Here is a 24834-nt window from a genome sequence, read left to right as displayed (position 1 = left end):
TCTCCACGAATTTATTTCTGGTCCGATCGAAATGGTTAATGAGCGCATTCCGTAAATCTTGGTAACTAATGTCTGCTGGATTGCGAGGGCTCACTAAAAATTTCAAGGCGTTGTTCAACTCTGCACCCATGTGAACTCTGGCATAATTCGAATACTGTGGTACAGGTATGTGACTCAGTTGGAGTGCCCATTCAAATCTATCGAAGTAGTCAGCAACGGATGTTCCCTCTAATGGGCGATACTCGGACATACTGAATGACGGAATTCTCGGCGTAGGAGCAGCATCTTCGACTGGATTATGGTGACCGGCGTTTACTTGTGCGACGGCACTTCCGATAGACGTTTTGAGAGCTTCCGCGATCATTGCGGAAAGCGTCTCCATAATTTCAACGTTTGGTTGAGCCATTCTTCGAAAGAATGCGTGTTCCGTCCAAACGTAACCTCAAATATCAATCGCGCGACGAATAGTAACCGATCCCACTTCTGACACCAAAATTGTCGTGTATGTGGGTGAACGACCGATTAAATTTTATTCGATTACATTTATCAAAAGTTTATTCGATTAAAAAAACTTAATTATATTTATAAGAACGCGAGACGCGTGGAACTGTTTTCGCTTTTTTCAACTGTCTGGTGAAACCGCGGTATTATATTACACTGAACTAAAAAGTGTATCGTATTCCATAAGGTTCATACATAACACTAGCGTTAGCAAAGAGACTGTCGAAAAAATGTCTAAAGAAGGACTAAATTGTAACGAGGAGATAAAGGTTATTCCGCTTGTTAAAAAAGGCATAGAGGCAAAGGCATTTGAACTTCATATCCTTCAAAGTTGGAGTTCACCCAAAGTACCGTGATGCAGCTCTTAATCCTGACACATGGCCGCAAGGCATACTGTTCAGGGAATTTGAAGACAGCCGTACCCAGAACATTTGGAGTCCGCCGACTGATTTTCCACCGCCTCCAGAAGAAGCATGTACCTCTCTAATGCAACCCGGCCCATCAATGGTCCTGCAGAGGACTCCGCAACGATTGGCCATGCTACTATACCAAGCCACACCGCCCTTGTGAAGGAGTATCGATGCCGATCGCATACTGGGATGCAACGCAGTTGGTACTATGGAAGCCCTCGATCCCCCCGCTACAGTCGAGCCCTTGCCGCCAGCGTTCATCAGTCGTCCCGGTCCTGTATGTGTGGGTGGGGAAAGGGTCTTCCAAGCCGCCTTTCTCGGCAAGTATAATAAAAATTGTAACGATACAACGGTTGAACCGATTCACGCTTCTAGCTCATCGTACGAATCTCGCCGCAAGCTGCTACCACCCCGTTCCTTCTCTCCGCATTCCGCCATCGGGTTCCAACGCATACTGGGACGCACCGCAGTTGGCACTATGGAAGCCCTCGATCCCCCCGCCACAGTCGAGCATTTGCAGCCAGCGATCATCAGTCGTCCCGGTCCTGTGTGTGGGATGGGTGAAAGGGTCTTCCTACCTGCCGCAAATGGCAAGTATACATCTGTTCCGAACACTTCAAGCGCTGATGTATTCTTCGCTTCCAGTTTTTTGCCTTTTGCTCCGACATCTTGTTATCAGATGCCAACCACTTCTCTCGACGACGACGATAGTCGTATTTTGGGGCGCGACGCAGTTGATTCGGGATGCCTCGAATCCCTCACCACAGTCGACCAGGCGACCGTGAACCGTTCCGATACTGTTCGTGAGATTGACGAAAGGATCTTCCTACATGGCAACATGGCTTCGATCTCTGCTGTACCTGATCCGTCCTCCAACAACATCGAGGTTTACTACCAGAATGTTGGTGGCCTAAATTCATCAACGGACAGCTATTTGCTCGCGACCACGGGTTGCTGTTACGACGTTATCGCCTTGACCGAGACGTGGCTCGACAACCGTACTCTGTCTCGCCAGGTCTTTGGTTCAACATTCGATGTCTACCGCTGTGACCGTAATGCCCTCAACAGCCACAAGACATTAGGCGGTGGTGTGCTTATCGCCGTTCGGCGTGGTATAAAAGCCCGAGTGATCAACGATGACCGGTGGGCGAGCTCCGAGCAAGTGTGGATATCAGTGAAACTTGCTGATCGCAATCTGTTCCTGTGTGTTGTGTATTTTCCACCTGACAGAATTCGTGATTCCAGCCTGATCGATGTACATCTTTCCTCCGTTTCTTTTATCGCCTCGATCGCCGCCCCGTCTGATGATATCGTTATACTGGGCGACTTCAACTTACCTGGCTTGACGTGGTGCCAAGCAAGTAATGGTTTTCTACGATTGGATATCGAAAAATCTGCGCTTATTAACAATGCCAGTTGTATTTTGGACAACTACAGCAGCGCAACTCTTCGGCAAATTAATAATGTCACCAACGAGAATGGACGTACATTGGACCTCTGCTTTGTAAGTGCCCGGGACTGCGCTCCGTACTGCTGCACTGCACCGACTCCTTTAGTCAAGCAGGTGCGTCATCATCCCCCAGTACATCTTGTATTCGCTGGTAACCTAGGAGTGAATTTTGAAGACGTCTCAAACTCTATCGTCTACGATTTTAAAAACGCTGACTACGACAGCATCGTTAGCACGCTGTTGGATATAAACTGGGACGAAAATATTAACAATGACGACGCGAACGAAGCAGCGATGACGTTTTCTAGTATTCTTAACTACCTTATCGACCGCCATGTACCAAAACGAACAATTAGTACCGATGAACACCCTCCCTGGCAATCAACCGTCCTAAGACGTTTAAAATCTGCCAAACGAGCTGCATTTAAAAAATTCTCGAAGCATAAGTCACTTGCATTACGAAATCACTACTTTCAACTCAACCACGAATACAAACAACAAAGCAGACGCGCCTTTTTTAGACACCAGCGAAACGTCGAGCGTCAACTGAAATCCAAGCCCAAGTCGTTCTGGAAGTATGTTAACGAGCAGCGAAAGGAATCCGGTTTGCCATCTTGTATGTCGTTTAATGGAGTTTTAGGCACCGACACTAAGGAAATTTGCCAACTGTTCTCCGACAAATTTTCAAGCGTTTTTTTCCAACGAGCGCTTGCCAACACAACAAGTCGCTGCCGCCGTTAATTTAACTCCTTCTCTAGGACGAACCATCAACCGAATTTGTGTCGATAATGCTGCCATTCTTGCAGCAAATGCCAAACTGAAAGCATCTTGTTCCCCAGGTCCAGATGGTGTTCCCTCGATTTTTGTCAAAAAGTGCATCAGCGGGCTTCTTGAACCACTTCGGCGAGTCTTCGAGCTATCACTCACTACTAGTACATTCCCTTCCTGCTGGAAAGCAGCGCACATGTTTCCAGTTCATAAAAAAGGAAACAAATCGAACATTGACAATTATCGGGGAATCTCGTGTTTAAGTGCTGTATCAAAACTGTTCGAGCTGGTTGTGTTAGATCCTATTTTCTTTCACTGCAAACACTACATTGCAGATGACCAACACGGTTTCATGCCTAAACGATCGACAACGACAAACCTGCTCTCGTTCACAACATATGTAATGGATGGATTCGCTGACGGATTGCAAACCGATGCTATTTATATGGATCTATCTGCGGCCTTCGACAAAATCAACCATGATATCGCAATAGCGAAGCTGAACAAACTCGGCATTCATGGACAACTTCTGCGCTGGTTTCGTTCCTACCTCGATGGAAGGCAACTCCAAATCAGCATTAAGGACTGTCTATCTGCACCATTCTTCGCTACATCCGGCATACCACAAGGAAGCCATCTCGGTCCTGTAATATTCCTCCTCTACTTTAATGACGTCAATTTCACATTACAAGGACCCCGCCTTTCTTTCGCCGACGACATGAAACTTTTTCAACAAATACGGGATAAAACCGATGCCGAGCTTCTTCAGAGGGATCTAGACAGCTTTAGCACGTGGTGTGATCAAAACAGAATGGTTTTAAACCCGAGCAAATGCTCAATCGTTACGTTCACGCGGAAACGCCAACCGACTCAGTTTAACTACCATTTCTTCGGCTCGAGCATTCCAAGATACTCTCACATCAAAGATCTCGGAGTCATCATGGACTCGGCATTAACATTCAAACCACATACGTCATACATCGTGGATAAGGCATCACGACAGCTTGGGTTCATCTTCCGAATAGCGAAAAACTTCAGGGACGTATATTGTCTTAAATCGCTTTACTGCGCGTTGGTCCGCTCAACGTTAGAATATTGTTCAGCTGTTTGGAATCCGTACTACCAGAACGGGATTGACAGAATCGAGGCTGTCCAACGCAGGTTCATACGCTTCGCCCTTCGTCATCTCCCATGGCGAAACAGATTTCAGCTGCCGAGCTATGAAAACCGTTGCCAGCTTATACACCTCGATACACTCAGCATTCGGAGGGACTGCTCTCGAGCCCTGTTCGTCTCGGACTTACTCTCTGCCAGAGTGGATTGCCCTACAATCCTCGGACGTCTGGATCTTCAAGCCCGCGTTCGAGCTCTACGTAATAACTCCCTTCTGCGAGTTCCGTTCAGGAGAACCAACTATGGTTACCAGAGCGCTGTAACCGGACTCCAACGAATTTTTAACAGTGTGGCGACGGCCTTCGACTTCAACCGGACGCGGAATGCTATAAAAGCGAAAATGTTGTCAATTTTAATATGTAATTAGTTTAAGCAACCACCATTGGGGCCAAGGGGCTTGTTGGTGAAGGTAATAAACATAAACATAAACATAGAAGGGCTGAGATGAATTAGGGAGCGTTAGCCCTATTTATCACGTGAAGCCACTCAGCGGAATACACTTATGACAAACATTCTAGCGAATTTTGGAAAATTCACATGCTGTCATCTAATTTTTATAGGTTCGTAGCATTGTTTGAGTGATATGTTCCAAAACCTAGAGTAATAAAAGATTGACCGGAATGCTCCTTTCAAAATAACGGTGAATATGTTTCTCAAACATCAAATATAAGCGTAATTTGTTCGTCAGAGTTGCGGCTCATCAACCAAATCTATACTATTTTCTGTTGCATAGAGAAAAGTAAAACATTTCACCTTAATACAAAACAAGGATAAAAGGTTTTATTTTTTGAAACCTTTGAAAGGTCGGAACAAATCAGATATAAACTTGCAATAAATTAATCACCCCACAACACAACACTGGAATAAAAGTGCCGTTGACCTATACTTTAATTGCAAAGATTACTCACCTTCAATCCTTCGTACAGAATCGAGAGTCCCGTCAGAACCAAACAGAGTGCCACCATCGCTCCGGTTGTGTTGACTGCTAGACCCTTGAAGAGTACGTCACCAACGTCGGCACCCCACCAGAAGGACATGTGCATGTGCATTTCGAATACCGGTTTTGATGTCGATTGCCAAACGTGGATGGATAGTAGTTGTAGTTCCTCGTCAGTTGCTGGTGTTTATTTTTTGTAAAAATGATTGTACTCGATACAGCTGAAAGCAAGAAACAGATTGCGATTAGCTCATACAGTCAGTCAGTGCGGGGGCCTAGTTTCGAAACAGGTTCATCTGGAGCGTCACACGTATAAACATAAGCCTGAAGGCAGCTGTTCAACACTGATAAGATTTGTGGTGTCGAGCGATGGTTAAGTGACCGCCGCAATCAACGACGCAAGCTTTATTTTCTTGTCCCATGCTCTGCTAGACATTGTACGCGGTTGGGGATCATCCATAAATTAGATAGCAACAAAATCGGCAAGCCAATGTAGACATTTTCGACCACTAATAGATAGTTGCGATCGTTCGAATCGGACGCTACCGCCCGAATGTTGCATAGTTTATGAACGATACACTGTTGTACGACCAGATAGTGGATAAGTACTGTGGGGCAAATCTACACAAGAAACCTTGCCAAAGCTATTCAGTTGGTATACCAACGAAATTGGTATACTCAATCATTATTCGCATATGACAAATCTCAAGATTTGTGAAATCGGGTAAAAATATGCACTTGTAACTTTTGCCCCAATAAACCCTGCGAGTCGGACCCAACGACGAACAAAAGTAAAAGTGTCTGTTTGTATGTGCATAAGATTCCTTCGGAGTGATAAGCGCAGCGTGTTTCTACATGGAATAGGTTTCTCTTATCAGTGGAAAGAATGAGCAAATATATTGGCAACTGGTACAATGGAAGTGGTGTTTTTTTCGATAAGTTTGGTATCCAAATCAGCGTAGTATGGATGTAGCGGAGCGGTGGAACGTTTTTCTTATTGTATATTCTAGGACTTTTCTGTCGAATGCATCCTAGCTTTCTATGAATTAGATCATTTTTAATTTGCGATCCCTTTTCGTCTCACCTTCACCGCTCGTTATACGAGACACATGTAAAATTCAACAAGTAAACACTACTTGTGTTTACGAATGCACCATTAGTCACAGAAAGCGTATCGGAAGTACATAATTTCTGTTTGCTAATGTGAAACATAATGAAATAAAAACGGCTAGCAAATCAATGCGTAACATATAATTTTTCCTAAGGACACAAATGAATCAAACCATTATGATCACGAAGTTTGATTGAAATTTGCGTTTCGACTTGGTCTCATCAGTATCATGCACAGGCTTTGTTAACGTCAGTTTACGTCACGCCCATAAAGAATAAACAATGTGAAGACTAGAGCTATCCGTGACATGATCCAAATTATTTTGTTTAATTGTTTGAATTTTAGATTAAATTAAAATAAACTCAATTAAAGCATAGGTTCGTCGTATGAAAAAATATCTTTGGTTTCCTACATTGACGTTTTTGGCAAACAAGAAATCAATGCATGCAGCTTCATGTGCTGCTTGAGCAGGTTCCGAGATAATACGAAGCATATCAGTTCAATGTTGACATTAAAAATGTCTTACTCCACTATCTGGGGCTGGGTGTCAGTCTAAATTTTGAAAATCTTCTATATAACGAAACTAGTCAGGTTTGTACGGTTATAACATCGTAATTAGTTAATGGATTTCGATCATTTATACACCAATCAATTCAGAAACACCTGACTTGCATAAGTTTGATGTACTATATAAGTATTCTATTGAAAATTGAAAAAATTCACGAAAAAGGGGGAAATATGCATACACGAGGCGGCTATTCCGAGCAGAGCCGTCAATACAAAGCATATAAGAGGTCAATCAAACAAGGAAAAGTTATAAAGGGTAAACAGGTCTAATACGCCCCCCTTAAGCAAAAATAGCTATATTTCACCATTCGACGCTATGATCTTTTCACTAACTACTCTAATTTATTGTTATATTAGTTAGAAATTAGTACCCGTTTCGTTTTTATTAAAAACATCCTGATAAAAGTACATTTAAACATTTTTCAAAGATGCCTAAATTCTAGTTTTTTCTTTCACCCAGGGCAAAATGCCCCCGGTCAAAGTGTAATATGCCCCACAACAAGAGGACGGTAGGCCCCACAGCAATCGGTGAGTATGCCCCACAACAATGGGTGGGGCGTTTTGGCCGGTGATGAGCTGTTGTGAATACATGAATAATTCTACACAGTGGAAGTGGAAGCTTACATAAAAGTAGCTCTTTTGAAACTTTTGTGTATATTGTTGTTTTGCAACATATTAAAAATACCAAACTAACTTAGTACGTTGATTTCATGAAACGATACTGTTATCAATCATTTTTACTTTTTAGATAATTCGGGAATCCTGGGAATCGAAGAGGGACATTTAGCCCCGGTGGGGCGTATTATACCCTTTTACCCAATATATGTGCTGAATTTCCTTTTTGCCTTATCATTCGATACTTGATGGCTGACGAGTAGTGTACGGACGAACGTACCTAAATGATTCTCATAAACAAACGGCCAATAATTGCCGCTGTACCCCTGTCAAAAAAAAATGCGGACAAACAGGCGATTTAAAAAGTTTGACTCAACTCGCTTGTGCTAATTGCCCTTCGGAACAAATGCAATTTGCGAATGCGATTTAAAGGCAATTTCAATACTTTGACAAATTTTCTGGCGGCTGAAATGGACGGGTTGTTTTTTGCGTTTTTCAAACATGGCGGTTCATGTTTGGTTTAAGCTTAAAATTGTTTTTTGAACAATTGGTGTGTTTTCGCATGTACTTTGTTTGTCTAGTGCACTTCATTTAGCCAACGAATGTGGGAAATTGTGGAATCGTGTGTATGTATAGTAGAACAAGATCTCTGACCTACAGTCTTAATGAACGTCAGATTGTGATAAGTTTTGAAGTGCAATACCAATTTCACCATTGATTCTTCCTATAATTTGGTGTTGATTACCCAGTATACTGGTAAGTATATGTGAGTAGATAATGAATCCCAAAATAAGCATTATTTTTAATTTTCATATTAGGCAATTAAAGGGATTAAATGGCGCGTTCCGTTAGCGATTTGAGGGCGATTTAAGGGCGGGTTGGGCGGCAAAAAATGACGGCGGCAAATCGCCCAAATGTTGCATTTGAAATAGCCCCCTAATTGCCAGCAATTTGCTGGCAAATTGAAGGGCAATTAGCGCATCCGAGTTGGCAAATAGCCCCCCGTTAGCCAGCAACTTGCCCCACCTTTTCAGCCGCCAGAAAATTTGTCTAAGTATTGAAATTGCCTTTAAATCGCATTCGCAAATTGCATTTGTTCCGAGGGGCAATTAGCACAAGCGAGTTGAGTCAAACGTCAAACTTTTTAAATCGCCTGACCATAATCGTCCGCATTTTTTTTTGACAGGGAACATACTTCCTTAGCTATGCCCTCATGCGTGCTCGCAGGGGGAGTATTGTTATTGGCAGGAAAAATATTACAATAATAGGAGTGAAAAACTATTTGTTTATATATTTACCTTTTCTCATTTCTTATATTGCTTACAAAATCAGCAAGTTAACAAGAACGTGATGAATGCATATTTTAATTGATTCACCGAACCTCTACAGTGCCATTGAACGACTATCAGGCTAATTTTCCCTTTTTGTATAGTTAATAAATTCACAAACGGAACGTTACCAAACGCTCTATTATTTAATTCCGAATATTATGACATTCTTCTTCAAAGATATTTATGGTAAGTGATTTCATGAGTGTTGCCAGGTTTGATGAAACGTTTACGTTACAAGTGACGAGACTCGTGACGTCTCGAAATATTCTCTCCAGCGCAATAAAAAACAAATAAACAACTGTCTGTTCATCACACTGTCAAACTATGCAGTTCGATTCGATTTGGTGGGAACTGTGCAATAAAAATCCAAACTTATATTTTATGTAGGGTAAGATGGGGCAAATCCGAGGGTTGAGTAAACCCGACCCCCCTCTGTTACCGAAAAACAGAAGCACTACGCGAACTAATATCAATGTTGTGGTGTAGAGCATCGAAAATAATCATAATGGTGGTATGACAGCATTTCATTAGTCTACATTGAGATGCTCAAACGACAAAAAGTGTGTATTTACAACTTTTGATTTGACTTTAGTGCATCATTGACTACAGGATATTTCTGATTGTTAAAGTGATTGCATAATAAATGTAAGTGGAGTTAAATTCTTTGATTAAAGTCCTACAAAGTGCGTAGGAGAATTTAGTTCAATCTTTCTCATATTTTTTTTAATTGCATCGTAATTAAAAATGGCGCGGTGGGGCAAATCCGACCACTAAATATTGGGGTAAATCCGACCGCTTTTTTGCTAAGAAAATTTTTATTTTTCAAATTGAAATATATTTTTATTGTTATTTATTATTTTTATGCAAAATGGTTCATAATTACAAACGAAAGACACAAAAACGTGATGATTATAGTATTCATCGAGCAATTACTCAGATGCAAATGGGAATATCATTACGTGCTACTGCTTCTGATATTAGCATTCCAAGGTTGACATTGAACTCCATTTTCTTCATGTTACAATTCAATGACACAACATTTATTGATTTATCATTGAAAAACCATAAAATTTGGATAATATCTGCACTAAATCAACCAAAAACATAGGGGGTCGGGTTTACCCAAGTAACCATAAGCATTAAGCCATTGCACTATATTGGCTATACATTTGCACTAATATTGCATTGAAACTCCATTACAGCATTAACAACGCAATAAAGCTCTTTATTAGCATCAATAATGCATAACTGCACAGCCGACATATAGCATTATAGCTTGCTCTATATGCGTATATAAAGCTGATATAACGCGTACATGCTTCAAGGATCTTTAAAGTATGTAAGCTTTACAAGTGCATTTAATGCCATTATAGAGCATATAAAAAGCTAATATAATGCTATTGTGATGCTGTGGGTTTATTTGTTATGCAACTCTTCTTGAAGATTATATTCGGCATATTTCATTTCAATCGAACATATGCAATATAGTCCAGGAAGCAAACGCACTTACCGTGAAAGACGTAGGCAAGGTACCTCAGTTCGAGACTTACTAAAGGTAATTTTCGTAAACATTCATATCATGTGAGAACGAAAACCCATTAAGGATATTCATTACAATGCATTAGAACAGAGTCAATTACGGTTTTAAACAGAATATTTTATTTTAAAATTTTTCCTTTTTGCTCATCATACCGAAAGGAAACATAAGAAATGGTTTTAAAACCATGGCGGACAATGACAACCAACTGAAGCTTTTTAATAGCATTAGTAGTGCCAATATAAGGCTTTCAAATTTGACATTTGTACGCTTTTGCTATATAATAGCATTAGTACTGCAGAAACGAGCTGTCAATCTCCGCACAGTAATAGCACTATATTTCGCCTTTTCTGGCATAATATCAGCATTAAATAAGTATTTAGGGCTTCACGGCTTTTTAGGACAGCTTTATATGTGGATCTAAAGCAGATATTAGACTACGTTATAATGCTTATTGGTTACTTGGGTACCCCACCATTTTTGAAAACAGCGAAAATGAACATTTTTGTAAAACGCTTGTATCACAAGATATTCCAAAGATTCAAATCAAATGCTATGCTTAGAAAGTTGCCCAAGAGTCTCACCTTCAATTTGGTATATAAAACGACTTGATCCGATGTAAATTGAGCATTTAACAGCCAAAACCATTTACTAGGTCGGATTTGCCCCACCTTACCCTACTCCTTGCACATGATATGCATGTGCTCAAAAATGGGCAAAAAACATAAATTGTATTTGACATACGTTTGATGTGAAATCTGCTATGAAACGAATCTCTATGTGGCGAACCACAGAGAACAGACGTACATCTTCAGCATTCAACTTGTGTAAAATCTCTAACGGTTTCGAAGGTAGTTGGGATATCCAAACCAGGTGCGCTACTGTCGTCATGTTTTTTGTGGCTGAGTTCGACAGAATTGACAGCGGTTATCCCTCTACCCAGTCAAACTAGTCCGGAACCGGTTCGGACTTCCAGTATGAATTCCAGCTCAAATGCATCAACCGATATAGTCGGAATCGGTTGTTTTCTTTGAGCAAGATTCCATACTGAATCCATTCAGGATGTCGAACCGGTTCCCGAATGGATTTGACGGATAGTTGGGATAGGTTGGTGTGGCGGCGCTAGTGTTTATCGTATATTAATTCAAATGTTTACACATGTTTTTTAAAAAATTTTGTTCTATCATGGATGTCCGTTCTCCGTGTGGCAAACTATTATAATATCGATGTACGCCACATGAATTCCAACAGTTTTCACATAATATTTATTTGTGACAGATAATCTAGGTGCTTCTACAAATTGCAAAAAATCATGTGTGAAATCAATAGATTCAATATAGCGAATTTCATCAGTGTATGATCTAAAAATTATGTTTGAAATAAGAAAAGATAGGTCATGTTTTCTGCAAAATTGTAGTACAATTATGCAATGTTTTATTTATTCATTAAATTTTTTCGACAAGAGGAAAAGCCAAGATGGAAACATTTCATAACTTTTATATGTTTCAATCTCAGGCGTAAAAACCCCTTTAAAACATGTACAATATTCATTACAATTTATTATAATTCTTGAATTTTCCCTTAGTTTTTTTCAATACAACGCAGATAGTTAGTTTTGATAAACCTCAGACAGTCCGAAAACTGATTGGGAGGTCTTTTTTCGATAGGAAATTGTGCAAATGAGAGTATTGAACACGTTCTAGTAAATTTTTAAGTTATGTTTTCTACAACGTATTTTCGTAGTGCTTTTTTAAATGTATAAATCGAATTAAGACTTTTTAAATTAAACGGCAGATTATTGAAATTTTCGATAGCAGGGTATATACAACCATGTCTAATGTAATTGGTTCTTGGTGTCATTATCCTTAGATTCCTAACGTTTCGTGTATTGAAACGGTGTAGTTCACTCAACGATTGAAGATTTAGATTTTGTTTAATTAAATTGTTTTTTACTTTGAAAATAAACAAAACCGATTCATAATATTTGATCTGGTTAAAGTTCATTATGCTATTGGTAGTGTACAGATCAGTGGTTCTAACATTGGGGTCTAGGTACTGTTCCCAGAAAATAGTTCTCATAAATTTGTTTAATGTTATAGAGATTTTACTGATAACGTAATTAGGTGCATTTTGCCATATAATGCTCAAATAACATAATTGTGAGTGGACGTGTGCGTAAAACAGGTTCTTTTTTTCTTTAATAGGTAACATGTAACTACTCTGTCGAAGTATACCGAGAAATTTGGTTATTTTTCTGTGAATCTGCTCAATGTGCAAATTCCACTTTAGGTTTTGTTGAAGTATCAGTCCTAGGTAAGGCAGAAAGGCAACTTTTTCTAATTTCGTTTCTCCTAGCCACAAGTCAAAATCCTGAGTGGTCAGACGATCAGTACTAGAGAATATAATATACTTCGTTTTTGATGCGTTGACAGTAAGTCCGTTGTCAAAGAACCACCTATGAATCAAATTCAAATCATGCTGCATATCTTGATACAAGGTTTCTACGTTATTTGAGTTGTAAACTAAGGCAGCATCATCAGCATATAGTTGAAGTTTGCCCTTCAGGGGTAGATCAAATATATCATTGATAAAAATATTGAAAAGAAGTGGTCCTAATATTGAGCCCTGTGGCACACCAAAACCGACAGCGATTTCAGAACTTATGTGGTTATCTAAGGCTACACATTGTAGTCTATTGTTTAAATAAGATTCAATAAGCATTAACGCCTTATTTCTTATGCCGTAGTTTTGCAGTTTGTTTAATAGTATTGTGTGAGGAACGCAATCAAATGCTTTTGACACGTCAATAAAGATTGTAGAACAAATTTTACGTCGGTCTAGGTTCAGTTGGATTTCGTTTACTAGATTAACTGTAGCACTAGTAGTATTCGAGTTCGGTTGGAATCCGTATTGATTTTTATGGATTATGTCATGCCGACTTAAGAAGCTACATAGCCTTTGTTGAACAAGCTTTTCGAATGGTTTTGACAAAGTTGGCAGAATTGAAATGGGCCTATAGTTACCTATAAATGATTTCTGACCAGTTTTGAAAATCGGAACTACTTTTGCTGATTTTAAACAATTAGGGAAGACACCATTTTCAAGTGATTGATTAATTAGACATGTTAATTTAGGAACAATCAATGTTGCATTATTTTTTAAGATTTTTGATGGAATGCCATCAAGTCCTACTGCACTTGAATTACTAAGCTCACGAACGTAGTTACTTATTTCATTAGTCGAAGCTGGTAACATTATAATGGAGCTTTGAGTTGATCTATTCAGTGTAAACTTCTGTGTTTCATTGTTAAACATCTGTTTCAAATTGTTAAACAACTCAAAAGGTATATTAGCGAAATAACTGTTAAAGGCATTGCATATTTCTGTTTTTTCGTTAAGAGTTCTTTCATTTACTGCAATTGTTGATATAGTTTTGCGAGCTACATTAGTGTTTTTACGGAATACAATTTCATTCAAAATGCTCCACACTTTCCTAATATTGCTTCGATTCTGTGCTATTTGATTTTGGTAGTAATATTTTTGCTTTTGCTTGATAAGTCTAGTTACATAGTTTTTTTGCTTTCTGTAGTTTTGACGGATTAAAGGATTATCTGGCCATTGATACATTCTTTGGTATAACTGATCCCTAAATCGGATTTCTCTTATAACTGTTTCATCAACCCACGGTGCTTTTGAGCGATATCTGCCATGAAGACGAACTTGAAACGAGTTTTTCGCCATAGTTTCTTTTATGAGTTGAACTAAACTTTTCAGGCAGACGACTGAATCTATCGATTGGGCTAAGTCAGTTGAGATATGGTTAAAATTATATTTCCTGGTATTTGAAATTTCAAAATTACTCGATGAGCGGTTATTTGAACCGAAACTGATCAACAGTGATTTGTGATCTGTAAAACTGACGTTGTCTAAACACATGCAAAATGTTTGAGAATACAGATTGGTAAAAGCATGATCAATTATTGTTCCTGACGATCCAGTGCTTCGTGTAGCATAGTCATTGTCGATTTTGTTCAAGAACGTGAACCCGTTGGAATCCACCATCGACGCATATTGCCTTGACGTTCCATTAAGTAAATTGATGTTAAAATCACCTACACACAGCATATTTCCTGTACATTCCAATAGAGAGTCCAGATAATCTAAGCTGTCCTTTACACTTGCATGCGGAGGCCTATAAATTACTGCGACGCTCATTTTTGCCTCTTTCAAAACTACAACGATGGAACTACCTTCCAAAAATTCCTCATTTTTCGTCACGTCGTACTGCATTGTCTGGTGAATAAACATACAGGCGCCCCCACCTGATCTATTCGATCGTGGACAACAAACTACGTCATAGCAAGGCAATCTACACATATAAACTTCATCTGGTTTTAGTCGTATTTCAGTTTTGCAGATGGTATGAACGATAGTTTCAAACTTGGCTATATAAACCAGCAGATCTTCTAGCTTGTTTCGTATAGAGTTAATGTTTACATACAACAAGTTTATTCTAGTATTACTAAATGTATCACTTAAATGTGGATAATATATATTCAAGTTATCGCCTAACCGTACATTGCTGATAAAATCATTGCAGTCGATTGTTCCCATTGCGATTATTGAAAGTGTATAGAAAACACCGCACAAACACCATCTTCATCAGCACCCAGCAGCAGCAACAGCAACAACGGAAGGTACTCGTCAGGCCTTTTTGGGAGATGAGCGCAATTTGTTGAGGTCATCAATAGAATCAATAACGTAGACATTAGCAGATTCGTCTCGCTTGCAGTAGATATTTCCATTATTGCACCACACATACTTATAACCGTGGGATCCTCGAAGGGACTTCGCTTCACGAAAGATAGATCTAGTTTCTCTGGTAAGGTTCTCATTTATGAACACTTTAGTATGATTTCGTCTGTTATTTGGAGAGGACTTTGAGGCGCCGGGTAGCACCGCATTGCCAAAATCGATTTCATCAATATATATCGATTTACCCTTACGAGCACGAAGGATGTCATTTCGCACTTTGGTGTTGCTAAATTCCACTTGGATCATACCATTTCTAGCACGATGAGTTTTTTCAATGTCTGTAGCAAACAGTTGCACCCCGATGGCAGCAGCAACTTTTGTAACGATGATAGAATCACCAAGGGATAGTTCCTTAGGTATGCCATTTACGATGATTTCGTTTTTCAAAACGCTCTGCTCCGCCAAACGTAGTCGCTTTTTCATCTCGATGATAGTGTTGTTGAGGGCCAGAATCTGGCCGTCATGCTCACTAACTTTAGTCAGGTTGTCTGCTATGTCTTTCCGCATTTCTTCGTGTAACAACTTAATATCATCATATTGCTCGGAGATGAACATTTGGGAGGCTTTCACTTCTTCAACCGAACTTTTAATGTCATTTTGGGATTTTGTGAGTTCAGCAATGGATACACTCAGTTTCTTCACGGCCTCATCCGTCTTTTTCTGATTATCACCGTTTTCTTCGCACTTTTTGTCAATTTTGATCATCGATGCTTGTAGGCCTTTCATAGATGTCAGTAGTTCATCCATTTTTTTGCTGTTAATATGTGCAGATTCACACTGATTGGAACAATAGTAGCCATGGTTTTTCTGAATCCTATTATAGCGAGATTCAGAGAGTCCCGCGCATTTCACGTGCAGCGAATTGCTACAATAGACACATTTCAATTGTTTTTCGTCTGCTTTTATTTCGGTATTGCAGATTGAACATTCATCCATAGCTGATCTTTTATTTCGATTAGACATGACACTCATCATGAACGCGCCATTGACACTCTTAATGGCTTTGGAACAATGGACGAATCAGTTTATTGGGATTTTGCAGTTCAAATCACTCGAATTCACAGATGATAATTCGTCACATGCGAGTAGCACTTGAAAGTTTGTATGGGAACATAGTTTTCACTTATGTTATGCTATTATTCTAGTCAAATTTTGTAATTTTGTGGAGCGATTATTCAGAACGCGTCTACACTCTCAGGCACTCAGTGTTAATTCCCAAAAGGGAAAATTGGATTAAACTAATTTGCACATTAAGGACACAAAACCTAACTTAAATGAAGTTTGATTTTTTGTGTTTCGAATTCATCTCGTCAGTAACCAGTACCAACTGGGTGCCTAGTTAGACGATGTACCTAAACTAGTACCCAAATTAACACAAAAAATCAAATTTAATGCAGTACAATATTTTCTAAAGAAGGCTGAAAGCAGTATACTTGTAACTTTGGTGGTTTAAATTTTATATCTTTTAGAAAATTGTGCCCTAAAAAATCAGTTTCATCATAATTTTTTAAATAATGAATTTTATTCAGAAGTGTGTTCAGAAAACTTTTAGAGCTTATCGAGACAAATATTATTTATGGAAGCATTTTTGGGAAAGTTCATTCAGTTCGAAAGTTATGAGCATTTGAAGTTAAAAAACGACCTTTTCAAATGTTGATATCTCAAAATGGAGCAACTAAAATTGATTTCTTCTTTTTGCATTCGAAAGGCCAAAATTGGCAGTATATTTTAAAAATCAATCGGGTTAATTTTTGTTTAACTCATTTTATTTTAGTTTGCACGTAAATCGATCAGTGAAACATAGCAACTATCTTTGAAATAAGATCAGCGAAATAAACAAAATTTTAAACTAAGCTGACCAAGTTGTGGTGAAAGGCCCGCTGAATTGTAGTTTCGATGTAGTCGTGTTTCATTCTGACTGAGCCGCGGAAAACTTTCCCGGCACTGTGTCGTAGTGTTGTGTTTTTATGCTGTTATGCTGTCAAACAGACTTTAATTTACAGAGGGAGAAAAACTGGAGCTAGAAAGGCTCATTTGGGTATGATCGAAAGGAAGTATGAAGAATCGGTAGTCGATGGCCATTAGTAGCGTTCTTCTGAACTTGCTAGTAGGCTCAGGTGGAATGCTCGATTCCTACCAGCAGAAAGCACAAAAAATCTATACATTTCCGTTCGATCACTTCATCATGGACCCTGGGCAAACACATAACCAAAATGAAATAGAATACACTTTAGGCTATTAATACGAATGCTGCAATTGTTACTAAATTCTGAAAGGATTTATTATAATAAGTTAATTCGGTATTTCTAATGGAAATACCGAAATACTGGTTCACATATATCCGAGTTTCTGCTGATCCCAAATGAATTGTTCCGCTCTAATTAAATGCTCTTTCCAGAGTTACCATATGAGAATTCATACATTTGAATATTTTAGATTTCCTTTAGAATCGGGCGAATGACCATCTGGTTAAAGCCCTCAATAAACAATTCCAATTCCAATAGAAATACCGAAACCACTCGTTTTAATACAACCAATCAGAAGATAGTTAAAAAATTGCAGCATTCGTATTAACAGTCTAAAGTGTATTCTACTTCACCCTGATTATGTTGCTGACATTACCCACCCATCTTTTTTGCTAGAAAAACAACAATAAATGAAATTTTCACATTTTTTTTGCATGACGGCAAAGTTTGAAGGCCAACCAAATTGCCACATTGATTACAATTTCAACCATTTAAACCTCGATTTTACACAACAAACAAATGCCACCGACACCACCGATAGGTATTGATGCATCAGCAGGTGTCTTGCCTGCATAGCGGCATTACTCACGGGTCAATGTGCAGTGAAATACACGAAGACATAAACCAAAAGCTAATATTTGTCCTAGTTGAGCAATTAGTAGACCAGCTAGGCACCGTTTATGTAATATACTGGAACGGCGGCTTACCGATAAAAAGTGAAACCATTGCCCTGCACTCATCGTCTGTTCGCTTCATGTGCGTTCGAAATTCCCAGATGAAAAACAGATTAATGTTCTTACCTTTTTTTCTGGTCCCACGCGAAACGAATCCCTAAAACTAGTCCACACTTCCGTTCCGGTTCACTTATCGACCACTTATTGTCATCTGGCAGCGCTCCCGCAATCCGTTCGTGACTGGATTTTGCAATAATTGAATCTACTAGTCAGCGATAAAATGGGATTTTTTCCCTTGCAATCACAACCTTCTACCTCCGCATCACACTCATTATTGTATTGTGAATGTATCTTTACAGCGAGCAGACAAGCGAATGCGCTTCAGTACTTGTGCGCAACTATACTGAACGTAAACAAGCTGGTTCTATTACCCCATTCACCACCCCACGAGCAGTATACGTGCAATTGGTTTGTTGTTTACCGCGAGGGGTGGAGGGATGCGGCGAGATGAAGAACCCGATCACCTTGGGATAGGCAGCTTGAGAAAAGAGATTGGTGATCATGGTATCCGTGCTGGGGTAGGGTATCCGATAATCTACGTTGGCTATGTATTGGGGTATTTGTGATGTCATGTTTTGAGGGGCGTTGCGCTTTATATATTTCGGTTGCAGTTGAACATTGAAATATTATTTGCGCTTTTCATATTTTCTACTTTTTTAGCTTGCGCATCTTTTGTACATTGTAGCGCAACATCATGCGAATAATGCACAATAGGTGCTGTATTTTGTACTGTATTCCTTGTTTTGTTGCTAAAAACATCAGCACGTCAGATCATTTTTAGCTATCCATTGCAGCCGCGATATGCTTCTTGTTTGGGCTATCCATTGTTAATTAATCAATATTCGTTCCCTTTTAAAGTTTGTTTATAGGGTTTTAACCTTAGAGTCATTCGTCTCTTTTTCGGATTAGAGAAATCTCTTGGAAAATTCTCTAACCCTATGTGCGCGGTTGGGAATTGTACCCAGGTAAGATGCGTACAAGTTAATCGATTTACCAACTACGGTATGCCCGTCCTCTATCAATAGTTGTTTATCAGAATCAAAAATGTATATATTTGGTGACATCATCGCAAGGAATTCCATTCAAAAGTATGAGTGAATGTAGTGTAGTCCCCTGTGTACATCAGTGAAAAACTCTGACCGGTCTTGTTGATATTCCACACTCAACTAACCGATGGATTTGGCGGTCATTTTTTTAATCCCATTTTGTTGAAATATTTCACGACGGCGTTTAGACAACTTGTTTAAAACGACCGTTACTGAATTTATATTTTTTATTGCTTTGAAAGTTGAATTTTTAATGCACTTTGCTACCACACATTTTTCACGGTTGCCAAATGAAATGATATGAAATCGACAAAAAATTAACTTTTTCGATCAAATATATTATAAAAAACCGGGCAACCATGCTAAGCTACCAGCTATTAAACGTAAGAAGAGATTTGTTTTTGACACTTTTCAGTGCCAATAATTTGTCAGGTCAAAGGAGTTGCACTTTTGATCACACTTTCATACTGTGCAGGTCGATTTTGTGGGAACTGTGCAATAATAAATCCATATAAATCCTTGCTTCCTTGACCTGAGTTAAGGCATATTTCGACAGGTTACCGTAATATTGTTAATAAACAAATACAAATACTATAAATCAGCGCATTTCATTATCGTTCCGTCGAAATTCCTGACATTATAGAACAGTGCATTGTGTACAGTACATGTATGGAAACGCGTTTGTATGGGATTGTTTTGGTATCTATTAAGCACATTTTTTCTTTATAACATTGGATGTTCGAATCAACAATAACACCGCTTTGGCAATTGACGTTTACTAGAAGCCGATCAAGGCTAAAATGTAATTTAAATGTTCACTGTTAGCAAATTAGTGTTACTTGTTTTAACAATGTTAGGTTTAATTTTAGAAATAGGCAAAATTTAATCAATGGTTTTACTTTCTTATGTCTGATTTGCTCCTCCTCACCACTTCTCCGTACTATCCAAATTTTAACCGTATAGTATAAGTTTTAATCTTCGATTTTAACCGTAGTACAAGCACAGACTAACAGACATAAAACTCGAAAACAATTCTTCGCTCACTTTACGGGGGATAGACGACTAATAAAAAAAATTGTTCCTGCATCTGAGAGATAATCCTTTTGCAAATGAGTGGTTTGACCGTGTATAAAAGTTGGAGCTAGTGTTCTAGTGAGTTCGATAATTTTTGAAGGAATTTCCTCATAATGTTATGTTTGTTAGTCTGTGGTATAAGTTTTATTCTCCGCTCCTACCCAGTGAGCAAATTTTCTGGCAGATTTCTGTAAGTCTTGGTTTGGCAGCCCTGTCAGATTTCTGCACGTACACGGAAACAAAAAACTACCTAAAATTGAGTTCCTTTGACTCAATCTCGTGGTATCGTGGGGGAACTTAAAATTAGGTAAACCGTGTTGAAGGTAGTTTCCATTTAACCACGGCAAAAATTACAACTCATTGATAGGTTTTTTATACTCAAATTTAAGTTGAATTTACCTAATTTTGAGTTCACCCCAAACAACTCAAAAGTAACTTCCCCCACGGAAGATCTCGACTGAGTCGAACCTCTCGTTTTGTTTTTGACAACACTAATAAGTGCGAAAGCGACGCACAACTCAAAAGTAAGTTAAAAGAACTTTTCTGCAGGTTGTTTTATTTAACCGTGTATCCTGTCGGGTTAGTTATAGGGCGAACACGGTTTCACTCGCGTTTTCTGGCAAATTTTGACAGGAGCCGAGCAAAACCCTGGCATAACTCGGACATAAACTGTGCAAAGATCCTGGTAATTCCTACCTGCTAGAATTTATCACGAATCGAGCAAAACATCGGACAAAGATGTGGCAGGAAGCGTGCAGAGATCTCGGCCGTACATTTCTGGCTGGATTCTGGAAAAAAGTGAGCAGCATCGGTTGGTTTAACCGCTTCTGTCAGAAACGGTTGTTGCATTTGAGCGAATTCTTGCACAAATCGCGCAAAATGCTCGCAGAAACTCTGCCAGCATAAATTTCGCTTTGCTCAACATTTGCTAACTTTCCGCTTGCCACGCTGATCGGGTAACTAATTCTCGTTGCGAGTGGTGCCTAAAGATTTCTTGTTTGTATTTTATATATAATAATATCCGAAATTTACATTTTATTTACATACGTACTAATCAATCGTTTCTGTTTTGACTGATATGACCGCTATACCAATTTTCAGGTAATTATTTTTAATTATTCTGTCCTATCACATGTGTACTGAAACACGTTTGGTTGTTTTCCTGTGTCCGCGTGTCTCTGTTTTATATTTATCTCTCTCTTGTCTGTACACACATAGTTCCATTTAGAAAAAATTGATATATTAATATTAACTCAAAAGTCAAGAATCATATTGTTACTTATTGTAACATCTCCCCCTCATTGATAAAAACATCTCCTACCTCAAAATCATCGAATCTGATCAGTCGGCGCACCGTTCGATGTGGTCTCTCATTCTCACACGCCGGATTTTCTGGTGATAATTTCTTCGTTGTAGACTGCTGCATTCGTGGCCGAGGGGCAAGCACTAAATCTTCAATACGACGCAGTGCCAAAAGTCTTACATAAGTACCATTAAGAACCATAAAGTACATTAAGTACCGCAAAGATTCCAAAAAGTACGTGTCAAATTCATTGTACTTGAATTAGTGAAACGATTTTAAGTATAGCGCATTCGTACTTTAAATACGCAAAATATTTTAATTACCATCAACATGTACTTTAAATACTTCAAGTACGTACACATCGATATTAATTACATTAAGTACCTTATTAAGTACAACAGCAAAATTTTTAAATACTTTGATTATTTACCTTAATTATATTCAAAATACGAAAAAAATTAATTATATTCAAAATACAAAAATAATTCAAAGCAGATAGTGCTTTGAATAGTCTGCAACTTTGCGTTCGTGGCTGTATCGATGAATTCGCTGGTGATGTTCGATCTTCTGGCTTCGGAGTGCTTGAGACTGGTTTCCAGCTGTCTTCTGATATAGTGGTAAAAGCATTTGGCTTATCATCGTTTTGTTTACTGGATTGTTGAAGTAGTTTCATCTGATTGTGTTGTAGAGTACACATCACGAAGGTATTTTCTGTTTCGGCGATAGATTCCGCTGTTGGCTGACACTTGGTAATCCCTGTCAATCAACACCTCTGTTACCTTTCCACGTGTCGATTCGGATGTTTTCTCGGGTTTTAGCTAAAAAAAACATATCTTGTCCTTTCATCAGCGTTGGTAGCTCTACCGTATCTACCGTTTGTAATTGAAGCTGGCAACTCGTGACAGGGAGAATACTTCTCGTCTTTCTTCCCACATCGCCTTTTGCGACAGTGTGTAACCGTCCAACTGGGGTGTATTTCTCCAGTCCAACAAGGCTAATCAAATATCTTTTCCATCTTTCAACGCCTTCTTGATTCAATTCTTCACAATCTTAATTGCGGATTCGGCTTTTCTATTGGACTCGTGATGGTATGGGGCTGGGGCTCTAGTTGCATGTGTGCTGCCATAATCACGTACGAATTGTATCCATTCTTGAGTGGTGAACTGTTTAACTGAATCGGTAATGATTTTTCGTGGAATGCACATTTGACTGAAGTTTTTCTTACATTGATCGATTATTTCCATTTTTTCCTTCGTGAGTCAGTTCTCATAAGTCCATGGATACAATCTGAAATGGATGCCCAAGTAACAATTGAAGTTTTATAGCATGCTACAAGTTTTATGAGTGGCTATAAAACTATGATAAAACCTCAATTGTTACTACTGCGATTTCAGAGATATGCATAGGCACACATCTCTAGCAGTCCTTGTATTGGTTACAGATGTCACACATTTTTACCATTTTCCGCACATGATCATTCAGGTTCGGCCAATAGATAAGGTCTTTCGCCTTGCGGAGAGTTGCTTGTTCCCCTTGATGAGAATAAAGAAAAAGTTTTAAAAGATCTAGACGATTTTCACTAGGTATCACTACTCGGTTTACACTGAGTATCACACCTTTTTGATTTACTAACTCTGCCTGGAACGAGAAGAAAGGTTTTACACACTCAATCACCGAAGTTTTCTCATTCGGCCACCCGTTGACGATGTACTGTTCCAACACCTGGCAGGTTTCGTCTTTTAGTGTTGTCTGATCCGTTCTAGTGTTGTGCCTTGCAGGATAATCTCTCGATATGCGATTATGCGAAAGCTCAATTTAGATAGGCGCGTGACAGACCCCTATAGAAATTCATAGGAAGCTTATTCCTTAGAGCAGGCTGTCCCTCCTGCAATAGTACAGTTCCTATAGCATAGCTGCTGGCGTCACATTGGATCGTTGCACCAAGTTTTGGATTATAGTACTTCAACACTGTTATCTCAGCTATTTGCTTCTTTAGTTGACTAAAAGCTCCTGCTTTTTGTTTACCCCTGTGCCAATTCTCAGGCATCAGGACTTCTCTGAGCGGTCTACTCAGTTGTGATAGCTTAGGTATAAATTTCGCCATAACCCGAGGTTGCTAACTCGAGAAAACGCTGTAGTTCGGCCGCATCTCTTGGTTCCGGCATTTGTTTTATCGCCTTCGTTTTCCTTGGATCTGGTTTAAGACCATCATTCGACACCACATGTCCAAAAAACACGTATGTTTGATTAAGCTTGCTTTTTGATCGATTAAATTTGATCCCCTGGTTTTGGCATCGCTGAAGTAACGCTTTCAGGTTCTTGTTGTGATCTGCTACTGCTGTTTCATCCATTGCACCCGGCCAATACACAAGCTGTCGTCTACTAACACTTCAATTCCTTTCAGACCGCGCAACGCTTGTTGCAACTTCGCTTAAAATATTTGCGGCGAGCATGACAATCCAAATGGAACCCTTTTCCACACATATGCTGTACCTTTACTACTTTCTTCCGTGAGCTCGACATGCAAAAATCTATTTCTAATGTCCAAGGTCGAGAACACTTTCGCGTCATGAAGTTCTGGCAAGATTTCTTCCATTGTTGTCATCTGAAATCGTGGACGCTTAATTGCATGATTTAGAAACATTGGTTCCAAACAAATTCGCATTCATTCCTCATCACAATCACTATATTAGATAGCCATGCAGTTGGCTCTTCAATCTTCTCAATAATGCCCCTTTTTGCCAAATCGTCCAGTGCACACTTTAGTCTATCTCTTACAGCCTTCTTGGTTCTTGCTGTTTCGCTACGCATTCTTGTAACATAATGTCCACTTGCCCAGTTAATTTACCATCTCCGTGGTATATTTCTATTTCTCCAAAATCTTTTCGGATTCCACATTTTCAAGTTTTTTTTTATTTTTTGCTCACTCTTATACTCTACTACCTTCAAATCTTGCATGCTCAATATTTCCGGCACCAAACAAGTTTTATACCCTAGAAGCGGCATCTTGAGAACTCCTGGCTCTAAATCGACCACTTGAAACACAACCTTGTATTTCTTCCCACGACTCTCATGTCGCAGGACTGCTACTACAGCTGACACTATGGGACATTGCAAGATGACGTCTTATGAGCAGGGATACCAGGTATCTTTTTCAAATGTCTTCACATTTTATAAAAAAATGTCTTCAATTGTCTTCAACGGCCAGGATTCTGA

General features: G+C 39.1%; 1 protein-coding gene across 5 annotated transcripts in view; it reads right to left on the bottom strand.

Moving 5' to 3' along the window:
* Window positions 1-18543, bottom strand: part of LOC131689953 (uncharacterized) — a 35466-nt gene extending 16923 nt beyond the window's left edge. For 4 of the 5 annotated variants that reach the window (XM_058975356.1, XM_058975359.1, XM_058975358.1 and 1 more), the window contains exons 1-2: window positions 18262-18543; window positions 5211-5460 (exon numbers count right to left, since the gene is read on the bottom strand). In XM_058975356.1, the coding sequence (XP_058831339.1) occupies window positions 5211-5351 (141 nt within the window). In that variant the 5' untranslated portion in view covers window positions 5352-5460; window positions 18262-18543. The remainder of the gene's footprint in view (window positions 1-5210; window positions 5461-18261) is intronic. The other variant, XM_058975355.1, reaches the window with a different exon arrangement.
* Window positions 18544-24834: the final 6291 nt, after the last annotated feature.

The sequence above is a fragment of the Topomyia yanbarensis genome, chromosome 3 (assembly GCF_030247195.1).
Source record: "Topomyia yanbarensis strain Yona2022 chromosome 3, ASM3024719v1, whole genome shotgun sequence".
Classification (NCBI taxonomy): domain Eukaryota; kingdom Metazoa; phylum Arthropoda; class Insecta; order Diptera; family Culicidae; genus Topomyia; species Topomyia yanbarensis.
The sequence above is the reverse complement of the archived record's forward strand: the minus strand, read 5'-3'. Positions and strand labels throughout refer to the sequence as shown.